The 19,274-nt window shown below is 36.2% G+C and overlaps 1 protein-coding gene across 1 annotated transcript in view; it reads left to right on the forward strand.

The window, feature by feature from the left end:
• MTBP (MDM2 binding protein) overlaps window positions 1-19,274 on the forward strand; it is a 40,676-nt gene that overhangs the window by 16,653 nt on the left and 4,749 nt on the right. Inside the window, exons 12-17 of the mRNA XM_016207709.2 lie at window positions 2,433-2,606; window positions 3,998-4,105; window positions 8,617-8,778; window positions 10,391-10,508; window positions 12,786-12,941; window positions 15,715-15,810. Of these exons, the coding sequence (XP_016063195.2) occupies window positions 2,433-2,606; window positions 3,998-4,105; window positions 8,617-8,778; window positions 10,391-10,508; window positions 12,786-12,941; window positions 15,715-15,810 (814 nt within the window). The remainder of the gene's footprint in view (window positions 1-2,432; window positions 2,607-3,997; window positions 4,106-8,616; window positions 8,779-10,390; window positions 10,509-12,785; window positions 12,942-15,714; window positions 15,811-19,274) is intronic.

Raw genomic sequence — 19,274 nt, forward strand, 5'->3', positions numbered from 1 at the left:
AACTAATCAATCTCTTAGAAGTTGATAGTGTAAAAATAACATGAAAATAGAGAGGAATTTTCTGCTATAGTCACTTCCCCTTATTTCTTCAGGAAAAACTATGAGAATTGAATAACTATGCTAATTTTATAAATTTGTTACTCTGTATTTACATAAAAGTTATTGAATAATTCTTGAATTAACACCTGCCAGATCTGGAACAGTGTTTTTTAAATGACTGCATAGTCATTATGGTTAGGGGAATTCTGTAAAATAAACATTTTTCTTTGAAGGAAAATAAGATTGTTGTAATTACAGGCTTCAGTGATTAAAGTTCTAATAAAGGTGATGGGATTTAAATAAATGTGAAAAGGATTGTCATGGATTGAAGAGATACAAAATTTGAGTTGTCAAAGTGCTAAATTGGTAAATGAATTAAGGTCACTGTAACTCTTAGCAAACCTTAGTTTCAATTACAACTGCTAACAGGTGTTTTTCCTTTTCAATAACCTTTCTCTAAATTCCTTTTCTAAGACTGATGTTTATGAATAGGATTAACGTTGCTATTGCAAGCTAATTGCAAATTTTTTTTGTACTGCGTAATTGTTTTGGGCATTAGGCTTTAAACCACAGTAACTCTTACCTGTGAAATAAACTATTGTAATAAGCTTACAGTAGTATTTTTTTCTTAGTATACGTAAGAATTCTGAAGGCATTGCTCCATTGTCTTCCAGTTTCGGTGCTGTTTAGAATTCTAGTACCATTCTCACTCTTGATTTCTTTTTTTTTTTTTAATCCTTGGAGGATATTTTTTTCCATTGATTTTTAGAGAGAATGGAAGGGAGGGAGGAGGGAGGAGAGAGAAACATCAATGTGAGAGAGACACATTGGTTGCCTCCCGTATGCACCCGGACTGGGGCTAGGGACCCAGCCTGCAACCAAAGTATGTGCCCTTGTCCAGAATTGAACCCAGTACCCTTCAATCCGCAGGTCGACACTCTAACCACTGAGCCAAACTGGCTAGAGCTCATAGCTAATTTTTAAGTTGATAATTTGTATGGCCTGCTAATGATGTTATTAATATCCAAATGGCCCTTGGCAGGAAAAAGTTTCCCTTCCCCTGTTCTAGGGTGATCTCACTGTGACACTACATTAGGTGACCCCACGATACCGGATTCTTTAGTCTGTCCTCTACACTGACCACATTTCTGAAAGAAGTCTCAGTTCTGCTATCTGGCTTCCAAAATTCTGGAAGTTAATGTAGACGAAGGGAAAAGGGCCTCAGTGTTCTGTAGAGAAGCATTCACTTAATCCACTGGTAGTCAGCTCCGACCCCAAGCTGTGTTTATTACGTCTCCTAGGCCAGAGACATCTTGTTAGACTTTCTCCAGAGAATAAACCACTAGTCGTCTGGGCTAGAGAAGGGACAGTCATTTACCTGCGTAGGGTAAGGAGGAATCTGGAAGCCACATTGCTTCTCAAACAGACTTTCAACCTGTCTTTTTATTTCTCCTTCGTTTTGCTTCGTTCTGGGGCCACCATCCAGAGTCTCTTGCCGGGTTGTAGTATAAACTGTTTTGCCTCTAAGGTTTTCTCTGTTTTTCTCAGCTTCCTTAGCAATTGAGAGCACGAGGCCTGTTACCAGTCGCTCATCTGCTTTCATGCTTTCAAAGTTTAGTCACTGTTCTCTTCTCTCAGATATTAGTCCTTGGAGATTTATGCTATTTTAAAATTCCCTTTATTCTCATTTCATGGAATTTCAGGAGATAGTGAAAATAAATGCTTATGTCCAATTCACCATCTTCAATAGAAAGGACTCTGCTTCTATTTTTACTCTCAAAGGCTCTTCACAGTTTTTCTTTGACCTTCACTATAACCATGAGTTGATTTGTTTTTAAAATATACTAGAAGCTGTCTTAACTGACCTTCATGTAACTGGCATGCCAGATTAATGAATGTTCTCCATTCCCTCTGTAAAAATTACATTATGGGTGCCCACTGCAAGGAGCAAAAAGCTACTCTTATGTACATCTGTACACTTCTGCTCCCAACAGTTGAGTTGTGGGTGCCTGCAGGGGTCAGTTTATTCCCCTTTAAAGAAATGGAAGTGGAAATAGTAGTTGATACGTTATGGGTATGGATATATAAGAAAAGTATCACGGAACTCTTAATGAGCTACATCAAAAGTTAATAAATGAGCACATAGTTTTAATTTAAATTAAAATGTTTATGCTTTGTATCTTTTTTATGATTCTCTGATTTTAATTTAATTTTATTGATTCTTTAATTTTAACAGCTTTCTCAGTTCAGTGAACAATTGCTAGCCCCAAATATATTGGGTAACAGTTTGTTTTAAAATAACAGAGATGTCATTATATTCTATGGGTCCAGTGTATGATTCTGCCATGTTGCTGAATTTTCACATACTTAACAAGATCATTGTTTTTGCTTAGTTCCAGATGTTGAAGTGAAAGGAGAGTGTTCTAGCTATTATCTCTTGTTACAAGGTGATGACAGTAGAAAATGCAAAGCCACACTGATTCACTCAGCCAACCAGATCAATGGCTCATTTGCCCTCAGTTTCATTCATGGAAAGATGAAGGCAAGGACAGAAGAAACCCAACTGAGTAAGTGCTAATTTTAGTGGAACACATTTTTACATTTGTTTGTATATGTAATTAACTTACATGGTTTTTAATGAACTTATTTTCCCCAAACTCCATTTCACTTTCAGTAAATTTACCTTTTATTTTAAACATAGTATAACGTGTTTGAACAATTTAGAATACAGAGAATTAACCCCTTTTACATTATACCCAGTAAAATTTACTAGGTTAGCCCTCGATTCCAAATAGGAAATTTTCAGTTATAGTCCATTTTAAACACATACTATTTTTCTATAATTTCTCATTTTCATTTACTTTTTCTCAAGCATCTTATTCTGTTTTATTGCTCACCTTTTCTTTTCTCTTCAAGCTCTAGATTTTGGTTATCTATTACTATGTGACAAACCACCCAGGTTTAGCTTTAAAATGACTATTTATTACTATATCTCATAGCCCTGTTGACTGGGCACAGCTGGATGTTTCTGTATTAAAGTCCCACATATGATTGCAGACACACAGCTGGGACTCCTGTCATTTGAAGACTTAACAGGGCTCTGTGTAGAATATGGCTTCTTCACCCACATGTTCAGCACCTGGGTTGGGATGGCTGGAACTGATGAGAGCTGACTTCTCTTCATGTGTCCTTTCCTCATGGCCAACTTGGGCTATCTTGCAACACCATCGTCGCAGGGTAGTCTGATTTTTTATATGCTCACTAACTTCTCTTAGAGCAGCTGTTCTAAGAAGCCTCAAGGCTTTCTATGACCTAGCCTAGAGATCATTCACTGTCACTTTGACCATACTTTATTGGTTTCGCAGGGCCAGGACTCATTGTGGACTACGCAATGGCGAATAGCAGGACGTGTGGTTCATAGGGGGCCATCTTTAGAGACTTACCCAACTCCATCTGTGTTTTGTCTAGGAGTTTATTCTTTTAATTATCATTTTTAAATTTTAATTAAATTTATTGGGGGTAACATTGGTTAATAACATTGTGTAAGTTTCAGGTGTGTAACTTTATAATACGATATCTGTATACTCCATCGTGTGCTCACCACCCAGAGTCTAGTCTCCTTTCTTCAGCATATATTTCACCCTCTTTACTACCTTCATCTTCTCCCACCCCCTTGTGTGTGTCAGTAGCTGAGCTTGTAGAAGAAAATGTGATGCGGGAATTCTACTCTGCTACCTAAATTCCCTCAGTTTAAGAAGCAGGTCAAAGTTTAAAATGCACAGTAATTTAGTATGTTTACTTTTTGCTGCTTAGTTGTTATTTAATTTGAAATATGCAAGATCAAGAGATGAGTAATTGATGTTTACTTTTTAAATTATATAATAACACCTTAACTGGGAACTGAATCTTAATTGTTGTCATGGAATATCTTTAATGCTGACTTTTTTCTGTACCTCAGGCTTTCCTTTTGACTTCTTGTCACTTCCACATTTTTCTGGGGAGCAGCTTATACAGAGAGAGAAGCAGTTAGCTAATGTTCAAGCTTTGGCTTTGAAAGAATGTCTGAGTAAGTAACACTCTGTACATTTTCTTCTACTGTAAGAATGTTGACTGTTGTTATTTCCTCACTTTCTCTTATATACTTTGTCTTAGGTATGACACTCATTTGTAGAACTATTCTTTTTCTTGTGCAGGTGATGTAGAGTAGAAAAAGCCTGCAACCTTTTTTCTACCACATTCAAAATGTTCCTATTTATTTGTACATCACTGTTAATATTTATAGAAATATTTCTCCAGGGAAATTTTGTATTTTAATATTTTTAACTATATGCTGGAAAACGTACCTAAATTTTATTCTGGTTAATATAGAGCTCTTTCTAAAATGTCTCTATATATTTTTAACTGTCACAGGAGGAGAGAGACTGCAAAAAGGAGAAAATACAAGTTCAGAGAAATTAATATGTTAATTTGAACATTGGTTCTTATACTTTAATCACAACTACCAATAATAATTAAGCATATATCACATACTGGGTGAAGTTGGCATTATGGACTTTTCCTTATTCAAGAAATTAAAACCTTTTCAAGGGTCATAGTTTAAGGTTTCTTCTCTATTACTATATGTTAACTTGGTTATCATTCTTAACATTTTTTTATAAATAAGCATTCATTAGTACCTAATATGAACTTATTTTAAGGTAATTAATTGGCAGAATTTCTAAGAAATTAAATCAAATTGTGAGACCTCACTAGTTACATATAGAAGAAATTATATTAGAATTAAGTAGATACATTGTAAAATAAAAACTGTAATTTTTTAGAGCCCTTTAAAAGTACTTTAAATTAAATAGCTGTTTTAGTCAATAGAAAATAATTTTAGAATACTTGGTCTCAGTTATTCACTTAAGAATTAACTTCTTTTTCAGTTGTACAAATCTGGGGTAATTGTGTAGTCTTGAACTCCTCCAGCCATTGATTTTTAAACTATGAAACTGATATTATTAGCTCAAGGAAAATATAATTAAAAAGACAAATCAGTTTCAATAAAAAGTAGTACATGTTAAATCCAAGAAAAAAACCCAAAAACTGATATATTAGTATTTTTGTGGATGGAAAACCTTTATTTCAAACATCAACCAGCAGTATTATTCACTTCTTTACTTTGTTCTTTCCCTGCTAAATTCCTTTGCAGGCCCTGACTCCTTGCCATGATAAGCCTTCTGCAGCTTTTTAAATTCATTTCCTTCAACATCTCCCCTCTCTTTCATCTTCATCTTTCTCCCTTACCCTTCTGACCAGAAACACTACCAGTGGAAGAACCGGCACCTCTTTGAAGCTGGTGCACCTCTCCATTGAGTAAGAAGAGGTAACCCCAGTAGGACTGTCCCTCCTGCATAGTTGGGAAGGGAACTGCTAACAGCTAAAACTATATAGCTGCCTGCAGGTGTGACTGGAAGCTCGGTGGAGGGCCGGGGGAAGCTTAAGTGGTAAACCAATGCTGAGAATGTCGGCGCACCAGCAGCTGAGCTGTAGCACAGGCAGCAGCTGTAAGGGGCCCCAGCTCCAGGCAGGGGGCGGAGGCGGGCAGGGGCCTGAAGCCGAAGGAAGCCTTGGAGCTGGGCGCTGCTGGAGACGCCAGCGCTGGGTATATCCAGGAAATGGCCAGTTTGCAGTCTGAAGCATTAACTCTTGATTAAGATTAATGACTAAGTTAACCCATTTATGATAGAACTGCTTGCCGAACCAAACAATTTTCTGCCTAGTGAATTAATGCTGGGTTAACAATTTGGGGACAAAGATGCATCTGTTCAAAATTCCTCTCTCTCAAAAGACAGAGGAAAATGCCTGTAAAACGAAGTTTCCAGTGTAAGAATACCTGAGTGTCTATTTCAGTGATTCTCAAAAAAGTCAAATATGAATGTAAAAGTTCTTAAATTGATATTGTTAATTAATTTATACATGATGAAAACTCAGTAATGTAATGGGCACAGCTTTCTTTGGAAAGAAAATCAGCGATTCAGAAGCAATGCAAAGACTGCAGACTTTGCTGAAAAACAAAAAGTTGTTCCAAAACACTTTTCAAAATTATTAAGACATGGAATAAACTTATCCTGATCTCCCCCTCCTCTTTCCTCTGCCTAGTACTGAACCAAAAAGAGCAACTGGATAAGTTTGCATGAGAACGTACTCACATTACTGAGGCACTTTGTTTTTTAAGATAACACAAAAATAAATAAAATTCTTATTAGGGTTTACTTTTTTAGAATACTTGATTTTAATTCATTTTTCTTATTTTTAAAAGTTATATCTGATACTATTTTTTAGGATGATATTTAAAATGTGTAATTTTAACCTGGCCTTATGTGGCTCAGCGGTTGAGTGTCGACCTAGGATCCAGGCGATCGGGGTTCGATTCCCGGTGAGGGCACATGCAGGGTTGTGGGCTCGATCCCCAGTTGGGGGCTATTTTTAGGAATAGCATCCTTTTGCTAATTTATTTTTCAACTTTAGTCCATTTTTTTTCTCCCAAGTTTTTATCTGCCACTTGTTTGCAAACTCATTTATGTAGAGATTGTTTTCACCAAGTAAATTATCCTGCTCATAACCCCGTTAAACTCCATGTACTCTTTCTCTATTGCTCAGTCATCAAGATTAACAGGAAGTCTTACCCTGCTCTCCAGTTGCCATATATATACACACACACATACATATATATATATATATGTAATTGACAGTTTTAATAAGCATAGGTCAGGCTCATGATCTAAGTATGTTTTTAGAGTTAATACAAATGTGAGGCTAGTTTCTAAAAGTATATTACTTATTGTACATCTTTCAGATGAAAAGAAATCATTGGTAACTTTTGTTTTTGAATGGCTCCTGGCAGCTTTTTATTTTCTCACTAAGAAGATGTAATAAAAGCAGCATATATTACTACTATTACGTTATCATTACTAGTGTTCTTGAGTGCAGAAACCACGTGTTACTTACGTTGGATGAGAACTGGAATGACCTTCCCAATATCCACATTGGTGAGGTGGGATTTCACGGAGGCATTTCTCATAAAGCTCATGGTCTAAGGTAGAACCACAAGTCTGGCCACTACCTGCTCAGCCTGTTCCCTTGTGGTGTTTATGTACCGACCTCACCTGGAGTGAGAATGTGCTTTCATCCTCTGTGCCTGAGGGCACAGCACAGTGCTTTGCAGGCAGTACACAATAAATGTTTGTTGAATTGGATTCTCTGTGAATTTCTAATTTACCATTTATTGTAGAAGAAAATGTTATTAGTCCAGAAGTGTTTTAAGAATGAAATATTTTTATAAAAGTAATATATGGATATAGCTTAAAAATTCAAATGGAACTCGAAAAGTTAATATGAGAAACAGCAGTGCCCTTCCTTTCCCTCCCCTCCCCACCTTTCAGTCTCGTCTCTGTTCACAGGCAGCTACCCTCAGTTCTTCCAGCTAGTTTTTCTGACATTTCTTCCAGCTTTCTAAATAACATGTGTAGGTGGTTATTTCTTGATTTACCAATTTCAGGCATTATCTTAACATCTGAGATAAAGACTAGTGTTCCCACATCAGCTTCACTTTCTCTTCTCACCTTTTACAGTGAAGTCACTAATTTTGGTTAAATCAATGGTTTTAACATTCCTACAACCATGTGCAGAAGTTGACTGCTGAGCCACGTCATATGTGAACTCTTCTTTCTTGCATAATCTTTGTTTTACTTGTGGTTGACAATCACTTTATTTTTAATTTGCATATTCTTTACAGGAAAATATTGTTATGTTTTCCAGAGGCTCCAATATTTCTGCCACATACCCATCGTTAAATTCATCATATGTTCAAACGTAGCAATTCCATTTTATTTCTCTTCATTTTTTCCCAGAGTATTTTGTCTTTTGCTTTATTGTAGACAGATTGCTCCGTAGACCTCCTGACATCTTAGGGACCGCTCCTTTCCTCTCCTTTTGGAATCTCCTTTTCCTCGGGTTACTGCCTTGTCTGCACCTCACCAGCACCTTCCGAATGCCTCGGGGGTAGAGCCCCTGCGGGAACCTAAGTTGACACGTTTTCTGCTTTGCCGACTCCATCGTCTTACTCTCCAAGATGTGCTGAAAACTGTTGTTCTTTACCATTCGTTTCTTCTTTTGTCTTTTCTTACTGCTTTCCTGTGATTTCAGGTTTTGGGAAAGAAAAGATATAAGTGGCAGTAACCAAGATAGCACATTTAACTTGTAACTTGTTTTACAGGTTTTATTTTTACAAAAACATCAGCATAAGACTCTGCAAGATGTTTTTGAAAACTTTGGTAAACTTGCTTTACCGTTTATCACCTTTCAGTGCTAAAAAATTACTCCTTTTTTTGTTTCTCTTACATAACTCCACATTCTGCCATTATCTACAAATGGGATTAAAATGAAAGCAGGCCTACACAGGAATGTTGCTTTGCTGGATATACTCACTTGTTTTAGTTTTGAAAATGTTTCCCATAAAGTGAGTAGTAGATGCTCTTTTGAGAGGATTTTAAAAAACAGTGGTATAGTTAGCCCTGTTGATCTGCTGCCTTACAGAAAGGAGAAGGTTGGCAGAGCGGCCCGAAGTCGTTTCTGTTGATGAACTTAAAAGTCTGCTGACACTCACCAGGCGGTGCTTTTTAGATCATTTCGATGCTGTTATTCCTAAAACAGTCCTGAGAAAAACAGGCAAAATTAATACCTCCAGTCTGTTAAATGGTAAGTTTTTGTTACTTTAAATAATTAGTTCTCTTTTGTGTGGCGTTTATGACAGTTACTGCTTATTATTAAAACTAATAAAATATATTGGTCAAATTAAAATGCATCTTACAAATTTAGATAGTGACGTATTTGTATAAACAAGTACAGCAGGTCCTCCGGTAACATCGTTTCATTCAACAAACGTTTTGTTAGAACATTGATGAGATGCCGTAGAAACTTGTTTCTATGAGTTAGCCTGTGGGAAAGTTGATTTCATTATGTAATTTTACGTAAAGTTGTGGCACTTATCGATGGTGTTAAGTGAAGACTTGCTGGATATGTATGTGTGTGTGGGTGTGTGTATACATAATGAGCTGTATTTCTCATCATTTAAACATTAAACATTTTCCAATTCTTTTGGAAAGCATGTTCAGTACAATTGTTTTTGAGCAGAGTGGAGAAGCTTTAAAGTGATCCTTACTACTCTCACTAAGCTGCTAGAATGGGTGGATTTCTGTTAAGCTCTGTCTTCATAAGATGAGAAAAGTAGAACCTACATAGGAAATTTAATATAGTTAAAACCACATATAATAACTTGCACCATATTTGCCATTCATGATAGCAGGAATAGTCCCCAAACTTTCCTGAGGGAGCAGGAAATTGTTTCTATATTGACTTGCATATCTCTCTCTTTTCCTGGTTCCTGTTGTGATGAATTGGAATAAGTAAAGCTTTTCAAGATGTAACAGGAAAGCATTTGAAGATTGCCTAGCATTTTAAATGTACAGGGCAACTTTTGTTTTTATTCTGTGAGAATCTTTTTTATTCCATAGATTAATAAGAAAATGACTGAAGAACCAAGTTAACAGTAATGCTTGTTGAGTGCCTTTTGTCTGTTTGACTCCTTGGAGGTACACAAAGAAGTAAAACTTTGAGTCTTTCTGTGGGCTTCTGATTTATTTGGAAAGTAAAATACAAATATTTTCTCTAGAGCTGTGTTCAAGAGCTGTAACTGGGGGATGTGTTCGGTGAGAGAGAGAGCATAGTTTCTTGGTTATGGCACAGGCTCTGGAGAGAGAGCAAGAAGCTTGAATCCTGGCTCTGCAGCTTGCTTGCTCTGTGACCTTGGGCAAGTTTTCTAACTACTCTGAGCCTCACTTCTTTACCTTTTTAAATTAGGGATGACATAGGTTGTTTTGAAGATTAAATTAATTCTTTGTAAATGGCTTAGGAAGTTGCCTTGTATGAAGTAAGTGCTGTATGTTTGTTGGCTAAGTAAATAGGAATTTTGAAGAGAAAACTATAACTAGGACAGTTACACAAGTCTTCATTAGGAGCCAAGAGACTTGATATAGGTCCTGAATGATGTACTTTTATTATGAGGTGATAGTAAAGAAATAAAGCTTAATACAGGTTTGTTTATTTCCAAAACACTTTGCTATGGTATTTTGCATAGTTCAGGCTGTCAGAGTGATAGCCCTGTTGAATGTAGCAGGTAAGTGTACAATGAATCCAACATGCCTCTCTACACACTCCCCCCTTCCCCCCTCCATGTCTGCATGGATACATTTTCATGTAGCAGAATTCTGCATGTTAGGACTTTCCAGTGCTTATGTGTATCTCTCTTTAGACACCAGTCCAGTGGAACCTATTTCTTCGAGTCTAGTGGAAACCAATCCTCTGGAATGGCCAGAAAGGCATGCTCTTCAAAATTTGGAAATATTTGAAAAAGCTAAACAAAAAATGAGGTAATATTTAAACAGCTCAGCATTTTGTTTTTTGTTTGTTAATCCTCATACCAGGATATGTTTTCCATTGATTTTCAGAGGGAGGGAGGGGGAAAGAGAGAGAAATTCATTGAACTCTGGTCCACCGTTGTTTTCTTAACCCTGTTATGAATTTAGCGTCTGGTTTCAGCTTGAGTAGAGAGATTAGTGTATATGCCTAATCCACCATTGGACTAGAAGCTTATTTGCCATTCAAGGCCTACATCAAATACCACCTGCCTCGTTTGCCTCTTTTACATGCTGCACTGTTACCATCTCCTTTCAGTGTCCCAGGACTGTGTTATTCTTCCAGGAACGTATCTTACTGCACCTTTGCTACCTTGTTGTATGTTGGTGTGTTTATCCCTTCCTTTCCCCTACTTCAGGTCAATCTATATCCTAAGTCATGCGCTGTGACTATGAGTCCATAAATTATCAGTGAACTTTTTTTAGTTCCTCACAGGGAGATTTACAGTCTGCTCAATAAATACTTGTGGACACTTCAAAATATGGGAGATACCATTGAACTCTTGGTTGTGGACAAAAGTTATGTTGCATATTTTCAGAATTAGTTTTGTGTTAAAACAGGTTTAACATGGTAAAATTCAGAAGTCAGAAGAATTTGGTTTTAGACAAACTCAGTCACCTGTTTGTGACGTGGTGGCCTCATCTTTAAGATGGGGATGACAACACCAGTTCTGCTTCAAAGTCTTGGAAATTTAATGAGATAACATATGAAAGAATACTTTGCAAGCTTGAAAACACTGAACAAAATAAAGTGTTGTCAGTGTTTTGTTGTCTGTTTTTTTTAACCCAAGACATGCTTGTTAATGTAATTTATCACAAATGGGCTTTTAAATTGCTTTGATATCCTTGTGTCCAGGATTCCATATAAATGCAAATTATACATTTTCCCATTCCATCCAGCCTGTAAAATAATTGAGAGTAATTTTCATTAGGAACCCTTTGTGAGTTACTATTAGAGAATAGCACTATAGAAATTAAACTCATAATGTAGTCCTTGCCCTCCCGAGTATAAAATTCATAGAACATATTTGAGTATTTCTTTGTCTCATTGTTTTTATTAGATTTATATTTTCAATTTAACAATAAAAGGAATGGGAAGGGGAAAGGGGCACCATTGGTTCATTATTGATCTTTAATGTATAGAAGTGTCTAACCCATAATGTCATCATTTTAATCATGTAAGTATCAATACAAGTAATTGATTTGAGTAGTAAAATAATCATGAGAGTTGAACTGATATGAAGTCAGGAAATTATTTTTCTGTGCCAGCATTGGAAGATTTTATTTATGCTTTGGTGACAGGGCTGTGGCATGATCTGTGACTCAGTACTTAATATAACCTTTAAAATTCTCTGACACGAAAGTGTTTTTTTCTCTTTACAGTTTCTAAAACTTTTTAAGAGCTTTTCAGGTTTATAAAGTGATGGAGTAGAAATAGTACGTAATTCTGAGTCAGTCTACTTCTGACTGTCATTTCAAATAGCTGTCTCACCCTGGGTCTGTAATGTAAACTATTGTGCATTAGTGTCTGCATCTGAAAAGTAGGGATATGATTGTGTTTTAGGCTCGGTGTGCTGGTTTTCACTTTACAAAGTACTTATTTTCAGGTGCTAACTTGATTTTGAAGTAAGACCTATTCTGTCTTTTTTGAGGAAATTTGTCAGGATTAAGACTATATTGTTTGTAAAATAGTTTGAAAAGTATACAGCCCTGCATATATGTCAGGTATAAAATGATTCAGGGCTTAGTCCTAGTGTTGTAATCGTGGATAGATGGGACCTTGGAGAGATTTCTGATTGCTGCCTCATTTCATGGTTGTGCTTCAAGTAATCTCAGGTTCATAGGAAAATGGAACATTCAGACTCTACCTTTAGAATTTACAATATTGTGGGGTTTCAGAACATACAAGAGAGTTTTGATTTAAATTTTGTGGATTTGATAACTTCATACTACTAAATAATTAACCATGCCATCATTTATAAAGTATGTAGTTATTTTAGTTAAGTAGTAGCATTGTTGATATGGTAACTGCAAGTTTCCTTGTGATCTACAGATTTTTAAAAATATACTTTGTTACTAAATGATTTGCAAAGATTTTACTTTATTTTCTTCCTAAATGTATAGTTCTTCAATTTTCTTAGTGTATTTTTCTGGTTTCTGCTCGTCACCTTTTCCTGACTATGAGGAATTCTAATCCACTTTTAATATATCTATATAACATTATTTTCCTAGAGCTGGTTCATTTCCTCGTTCATCTGAACAGTTGCTGGGCCACAAAGAGGGTGCACGGGACTCGATCACGTTACTGGATGCAAAAGAATTGCTGAAATTCTTTACCTCAGATGGATTGCCGGTTGGAGACCTTCAGCCTCTACAAATTCAAAAGGGGTAAGTTATAAACTTATAATTTCTAATTAATTTTAAAAACATGGAAAAAAACACATACCTCTCATTTCCCCATTCATTGATGTCCTGTGTCACTTAGGCAGAATTCACAAGTTGATCCCAATGTTTATCAATTGGCCTTAATCCTGACGTTTTACCGAATGTCCTCGTGCTTTGTGGTATTGAATACACGGGGAACACGTAACAAAAGCCACCTCAGCATGCTCCCTGTAAAAGTCAGTAGCTTCGACTTTGTATACAAAGGATACTACTTTTTAAGAAAAAATTATAATTTGACTTGCAAATACATATTTTTAATTCTCTTTTCTATGTTACTGTCTAGTTTTGATTTTGCTGTTATGTGCTTGTCATGACATTGTCAGTCATGCCAATAGTAGCAAAAAGCACAATCTTTCAACTGAAGAAAATAGGAAAAGTAAAAATTCTTTTGAAACTATAACATTACTAAGTAAGCAGTCAGTGTCTTCATGAATAAATTATAACTAATTTCCAAGACAACTTCTACTAAGTTACTAGTTAATAAAAACTGGATGTTGCTGCATTTTGACTAATTACAGGTAAAATAATGACATCAAAAACTTATGAGATTTGCATAATTTATTCATGACCCCAATTTCTTTTTGTTAATCCATTATTTTGAAAACCCTTCCAAAGGACCTTAAAAATTATAGATCATTTCAGTCACTTTTTTTACAAAGGTTATTTTGGCAAATACTGATTTTAAAGGTACATTTTGGAAAGGATCTATTTGAAGGTAGTTATGTCTCAAAAATAATGATAGAGCTTGTTGCCTTCATGTGCATGTTCACTACTGGAGAGAGAGAGCGCAACTTTGAAAACTTGAGCTCTTGATTCTGGGCCCTAATGACTTAATGATCTTAATCGCAAAAATTGTGTAATTTTAGAGTAATTTTCCTTTTCTCCTAGCTTTGAGAGATTGATACCCTTCTTTGTGAGAATCAAGAAAATGAAGAAGTATATACATACTTTCTTCTATTTAGTTTTGGATTATTACCCTTCTAAATCATGAAGCATGAACTGGCAGTCATATGGGTCTGCCCAAACTGAATTATGTAGGTCCTTACTCTTTGTGGCCACATGTCTTTCTGGATGCAGTGGTGTAGGGGAGATATATTTGATTCCTCCTGTAGCTTATAAGTAATTTACTTAGGTAAGTTTGATATTGTTCCTTGATGTGAGTAAAGAACTGCATCATTATCAAGTGTATTTTCTATTAAGGTTAAGGTTGAAGGATGAGCTTTCATCGCAGTGAATCAGGAACCAGTGGACTCTTATTAAATGTCTACCTAAGCAAAGATCCATTCAAAATGCTGTATTAAACAAAGTTCAGGCGTAACTCCTATGTATGTACCAAAGAAATATTAAACATTGACAAAAGAATACTTATTAAAATGTTTCTTTTAGAAAGAACAAGGTCTGAGTAAAATTAAACAAAAATAGATAAAGTTGCTTAGAGGGCTTGAAATAAGAAATGGAGTACAACATGGTAAAGGAAAGAAGTAAAATGCCAGGTACTTAAAGAGTTCTATCCTACAAAATGTTCACTTTTATAGTCCCTCATCAAAATACTGGGGTCATTGTTTTGCCTTCAATTAAGACTGTTTCATAAAGAAAAAAAAGACTGGAGTTATTGCAATTTGTAGAATACTTTAAGTAGATGCATTAGAATATAAATTCTGGTTTTTAGAATTTATGATGAATGTATGTCTTACATTAATTTCAAATGCTTATCATAGTACCTTCGGTAATTTTCAGTGGCCAATGGCAGTGTAATTACTAATGCCACGGGGAAAAATGAGATAGGAAATTTATTTGTGTTCTACTATCTACTTGCCTTTCTATATACTATTTCCAAGTCTTCTGAATCCAATCCCCTGATATTTTATTATTATTACTATGTCAAGACCACTGGTGCATAATTCTCTCATTCCCACCCAACCTGTCTGAGCTTCAGGAACATGACCCAGTACCTTAGAACAGTGACTCCAACTTACGTAGAGGAGGCAGCCACCCATTCGAATGGCCAGAGGAGCTTAACCTAATTGCAGTGACCTTCTCCCGAGATCTTGACGTGCCCCTACAGGTCTCGGTATGGAAGAGTTAAGCGTGAACACTTTATGTAAGCTCCCTGTAGGATTAGTTTTAACATGCCTGCTGATTGAAAACCTACCTCAGAAGAACTGGAATCAGCATTTAGTCCCTAATACCCTCTAACATTTAAAAGGTTGCTGACTCTTAAAGTAGGTGTCAGGATGACTGCATTCCCAGGTAAAGAAAGATGTGGGTCCTTCCTGTGTTACAGTAGGAAGTGAATACATCCTTTGTTACCAGGGATTTGAGCTGACTTTAATTATTCCTCTGCAAGAAAGAATTTAACTAAATACATAAACATTAGTTCACTATATCAAGAAAAAAAAATCCAGAGTAATGCTGCTTCTTGAATTTCCAGTACAGATCATTTTTTCATTCTCGATTTGTCCATGTCTCAGAATAGTTTCATAAAATAAGTGACATTACAATTTCAGAACCTTGAGGCACAGAAAATGTAAGAGAGAAATCCACAGGCCTATTCCTCCATCATTTTCTTATTACCCTTTCTGATACCTTCATTTTTATCCTATGTAAGATTCATTTGTATTGAGGGAAGTCAGATTTCTTTATTTAGACACTTTCTAGAATTTTCTCTCTGTCACTAAGTAAACTTTAAATACAAATGAAAACCTTTTTGTTTTAGGGAAAAGACTTTTGTTCTGACCCCAGAACTTAGTCCTCGGAAACTTCGAGTTTTACCTTTTGAAAAAGCCTCCGAATGTCATTATCATGGAATTGAGTAAGTTTTTTTATTTACCCTTAACTCTTCTGTGTGTTGTCGATGTAGCTTATCTTATGTGAGTTTTAAGAGTAAGTGTAATAAAATGATGTAAGTTGAGATATAGAGCCAAAGAGAAAGTATGTCAAAAAACAAAGTAGTATGTGCACAAATAATTTGTCTTCTATTGTAAAAAACAAGTTACTTGCCCTGGCCGGCTTGGCTCAGTGGTTGGAGCGTTGGCCTGTGGACTGAAGGGTTCCAGGTTTGATTCCAGGCAAGGTCACGGGCTTCAGTTGCAGGCTCGACCCCCAGCCCCGGTCGGGGCACGTGTGGGAGGCAACCAATCAGTTCGTCTCTTTTACATGATGTTTCTCTCTCTCTCTCTCTCTCTCTCTCTGCCCCCCTTTTGCTCTCTCTGAAAAGCAATGGAAAAAATATCCTTGATGAGGGTTAAAAAAAAAAAAGTTGTTTGATAATTAACCAGTTTTACAGTATTTAAACATCCTATTAGTTACTAGATATTTTAATCAGACTTACTTCAGTGCCTATGTTATAAATGTATTTATAGGACTTCGGGTTGCATTAGTATTCCTTGGTCACTAATTACACTGCAATTGCTCAGACACTGTTAGATGAAATGAGTTCCCATCTGTAACATATTCATTTGGTGTGCGTTTTTGTAGAATTTTAATTGACCAGTTTGAATAAAATTTCAGAGGATTCTCTTGCTTAAAGGTGCTGGCAGTTTCTGAGGGCATGTGCACACCTACCTTTTTCACAGGAACAAGATGGTGATAATGTATTTTGCAATCAATTTTCAAGACCCTAGTGATTCATTTTGTAAGATATTTCACGTTCTTAAAGCAAGACATTATTTTACATTGATTTTTCATAAATTAAAATAGAAAAGGACTTGATTTTACTTTAATCTTTAAGATACAACTTTTAAGTTTATCAGTGAGCAGCCAAACCATACTCTTTTTATTGGCTTGCAAACTTGAAACACATGATGCTGGCAGAGTATAGTGTTAAGATGCGGATAGGTCCCCGCCCAGTGGCTGGAACCCGTTAACGCCAGGAATGGTTTGAGAGTTTCAGAGAGGATGCCTGAATGAAGTCTGAAAGAATGATTAGGTGTTTACCTGGCAAAAAGGGACTGTCTGGGAGATGAGCAAGGTACAGGGGCACGGATTCTAGGAAGAGGAAATGGCAGTTTCGTTTTTTAGGAAAAGTAATAAGTATATTGTATGATAATGGGACCACATCATGAAGTCACAGAGATCATTGTTGACATGGAGGGGACAGCGATCTTTACTTTTGAGGCAGTAGAAAACCTTTATTTCAAAGCATGAAATTAGATGCTTGGGTTTGCAAGAAATCTCATTGTACTTTGATAAACAGGTATTTTAAGCCAGAGATGTCGAAAGACTAAAATACTGTCAAGACAGGGAAAACAGGAAGGCAAATACAAACTTAAGAGCTATGTAAAGAACTCGAGAAACCACTTAGATATTGGGGGTGAGAAAGGAGGCTGTAAGAATTTCTTCAGTGTTCCAGCTTAAGTGCATTGGATGGATAGTGGTGCAATCTGAGGAAATACAGATGGTCGCCACCCAACAGGTCATTCTAGGCATGTTTAGGCTCCTTACTACATTTAAGTAAGATTTATTTTACTTAAAGAATATATATGTATCTGATCACTTGATTTAGCTTAATGAAAAAAATTAGTGATATGCACTGAGAGTTATTATGCGAAGGTATTATTCCCAGTGTTATTTAAAATAAGAGATATTAGAAGTAATTTCTAACTTTAGGGACTTGGTAAAATAAAATGTAGGACATCCATAAAATAAAATTCTGTGTCACCACCAGAATGGCTAAAATAAAAAAGACTGATAAATACTGGAAAGTATATGGCACAGTCAGAACTCTCATACACTGTTGGTGGGAGTATAAAATGATATATCTACTTCAGAAGAGGATCTGGCAGGTTCTTATAAAACTAAAATACTCAGACCCCGTGTCTCAGAAATTCCGTTATTAGGTATTTGCCTAAGAGGAATGAAAACATAACTTTGCAAAAAGACTTGTACAAGAATGTACAGAGCAGTGTAATTCATAATAACCCCAGCTGGAAACAGCCTCGGTGTGCAACAGGAGAAGGGAGGAATAAACCGGCGTATGTAATAAAGCAATAACAAGGAACAACGTAATTGAAGCAGTAACTCCTGAGCAATAACAAGGAACAACGTAATTGAACTTGCAACGTTAAACTAAGACGCTAAACTTCTCTAAGTGTGGAAAAGACAGTTGGATTTGAGGACTTTAAAATGAGCAATAAGAGCTACAGCATCCAATAATGAATCCGTTCTGAAAGAAGTCCCATATAGAATGCTAATTTAAATCTGAATCGTTCAGAATTTTAAATTGTTAACCACAGGCAACTCAGAGATAACTACTGAATAACAAAAAGATAAGCAATGCCATTTGTTCAAGCTTTTCAATTCTGATATTTGAGGAAAGAATTTCTTATTTGAGAGGATTATGGTTTTCCCTCTAACCGCAAAAAGTTAAGTGTGTTTTCCAAATAAACTTGAATTTAGCTAAACCCTTTATTTAAAGTATTCATATTTTTAGCTGCATATCCTTTTGTGCAATGATTACAGATCGAACTTTTTGTTTGTAGTAAATTTACCTTAGTCAGACTTAAGTGGGAGCTTCTTTAGAATCCCCTAGACAGCTTTTAAAAAAGTGTCCATGGTTGGGTCTCACCCCAGGCCAATTAAATCAGAAACTTTGGGCGTATAGACCAGGTGTCAGTTTTTCTTAAAATTCTTCAGATGATTCACAGGTTCAGGCAGAGGTTGGGCTCTGAGGAAGACGATCCTTACACTTACACAAGAGATAGTAAGTATATTGCAGTGGTTCAAGTCAGGCTCTGAACTCATCCACCTGGGTGTAAATCCTGGCTGTTCTGGGTATTATCAGCGTGATACAAGATATGCGGTGGTAGAAAATAAACCTAATGATGATGAAATAATAGTAACAATAGTAATAATTACGATGATAATGATGACAGCAGCAGCTACATCTATTGACTGCTTTTCTTGCATGTTCCAGGCACTGACTCAAAGTGCTTACTTGTACCCATTCAAAAAATCCTCACAATAGCTTTTTGAGTTGACTGCTATGAATCTCATTTGCAGACAAGGCAACAAGAAGCCTAGATAGAGTTAAATTATTTGGCCAAGTTCACACAGCTGGTCAGTTGGGGAGTCAGATTTAACTCCAGCAAATCTGACCCCCTAGTCTGTACTCCTAGAAATCAAGTATGAAAGTGTCAGGAAGGAGAGAGGAAGTCCCTAAAACCTCCATCAGATGTTAGGGTAGTGACACACTCCTGGGGAGCTGGGCTTAAAGCTTAGGGATACAAAATCTGATTTTGGGGAGCATCTTGGAATTTTACAGGTGAGGACAGACAG

This window comes from Miniopterus natalensis, chromosome 16, assembly GCF_054644295.1.
Source record: "Miniopterus natalensis isolate mMinNat1 chromosome 16, mMinNat1.hap1, whole genome shotgun sequence".
NCBI classification, from domain to species: Eukaryota; Metazoa; Chordata; class Mammalia; order Chiroptera; family Miniopteridae; genus Miniopterus; species Miniopterus natalensis.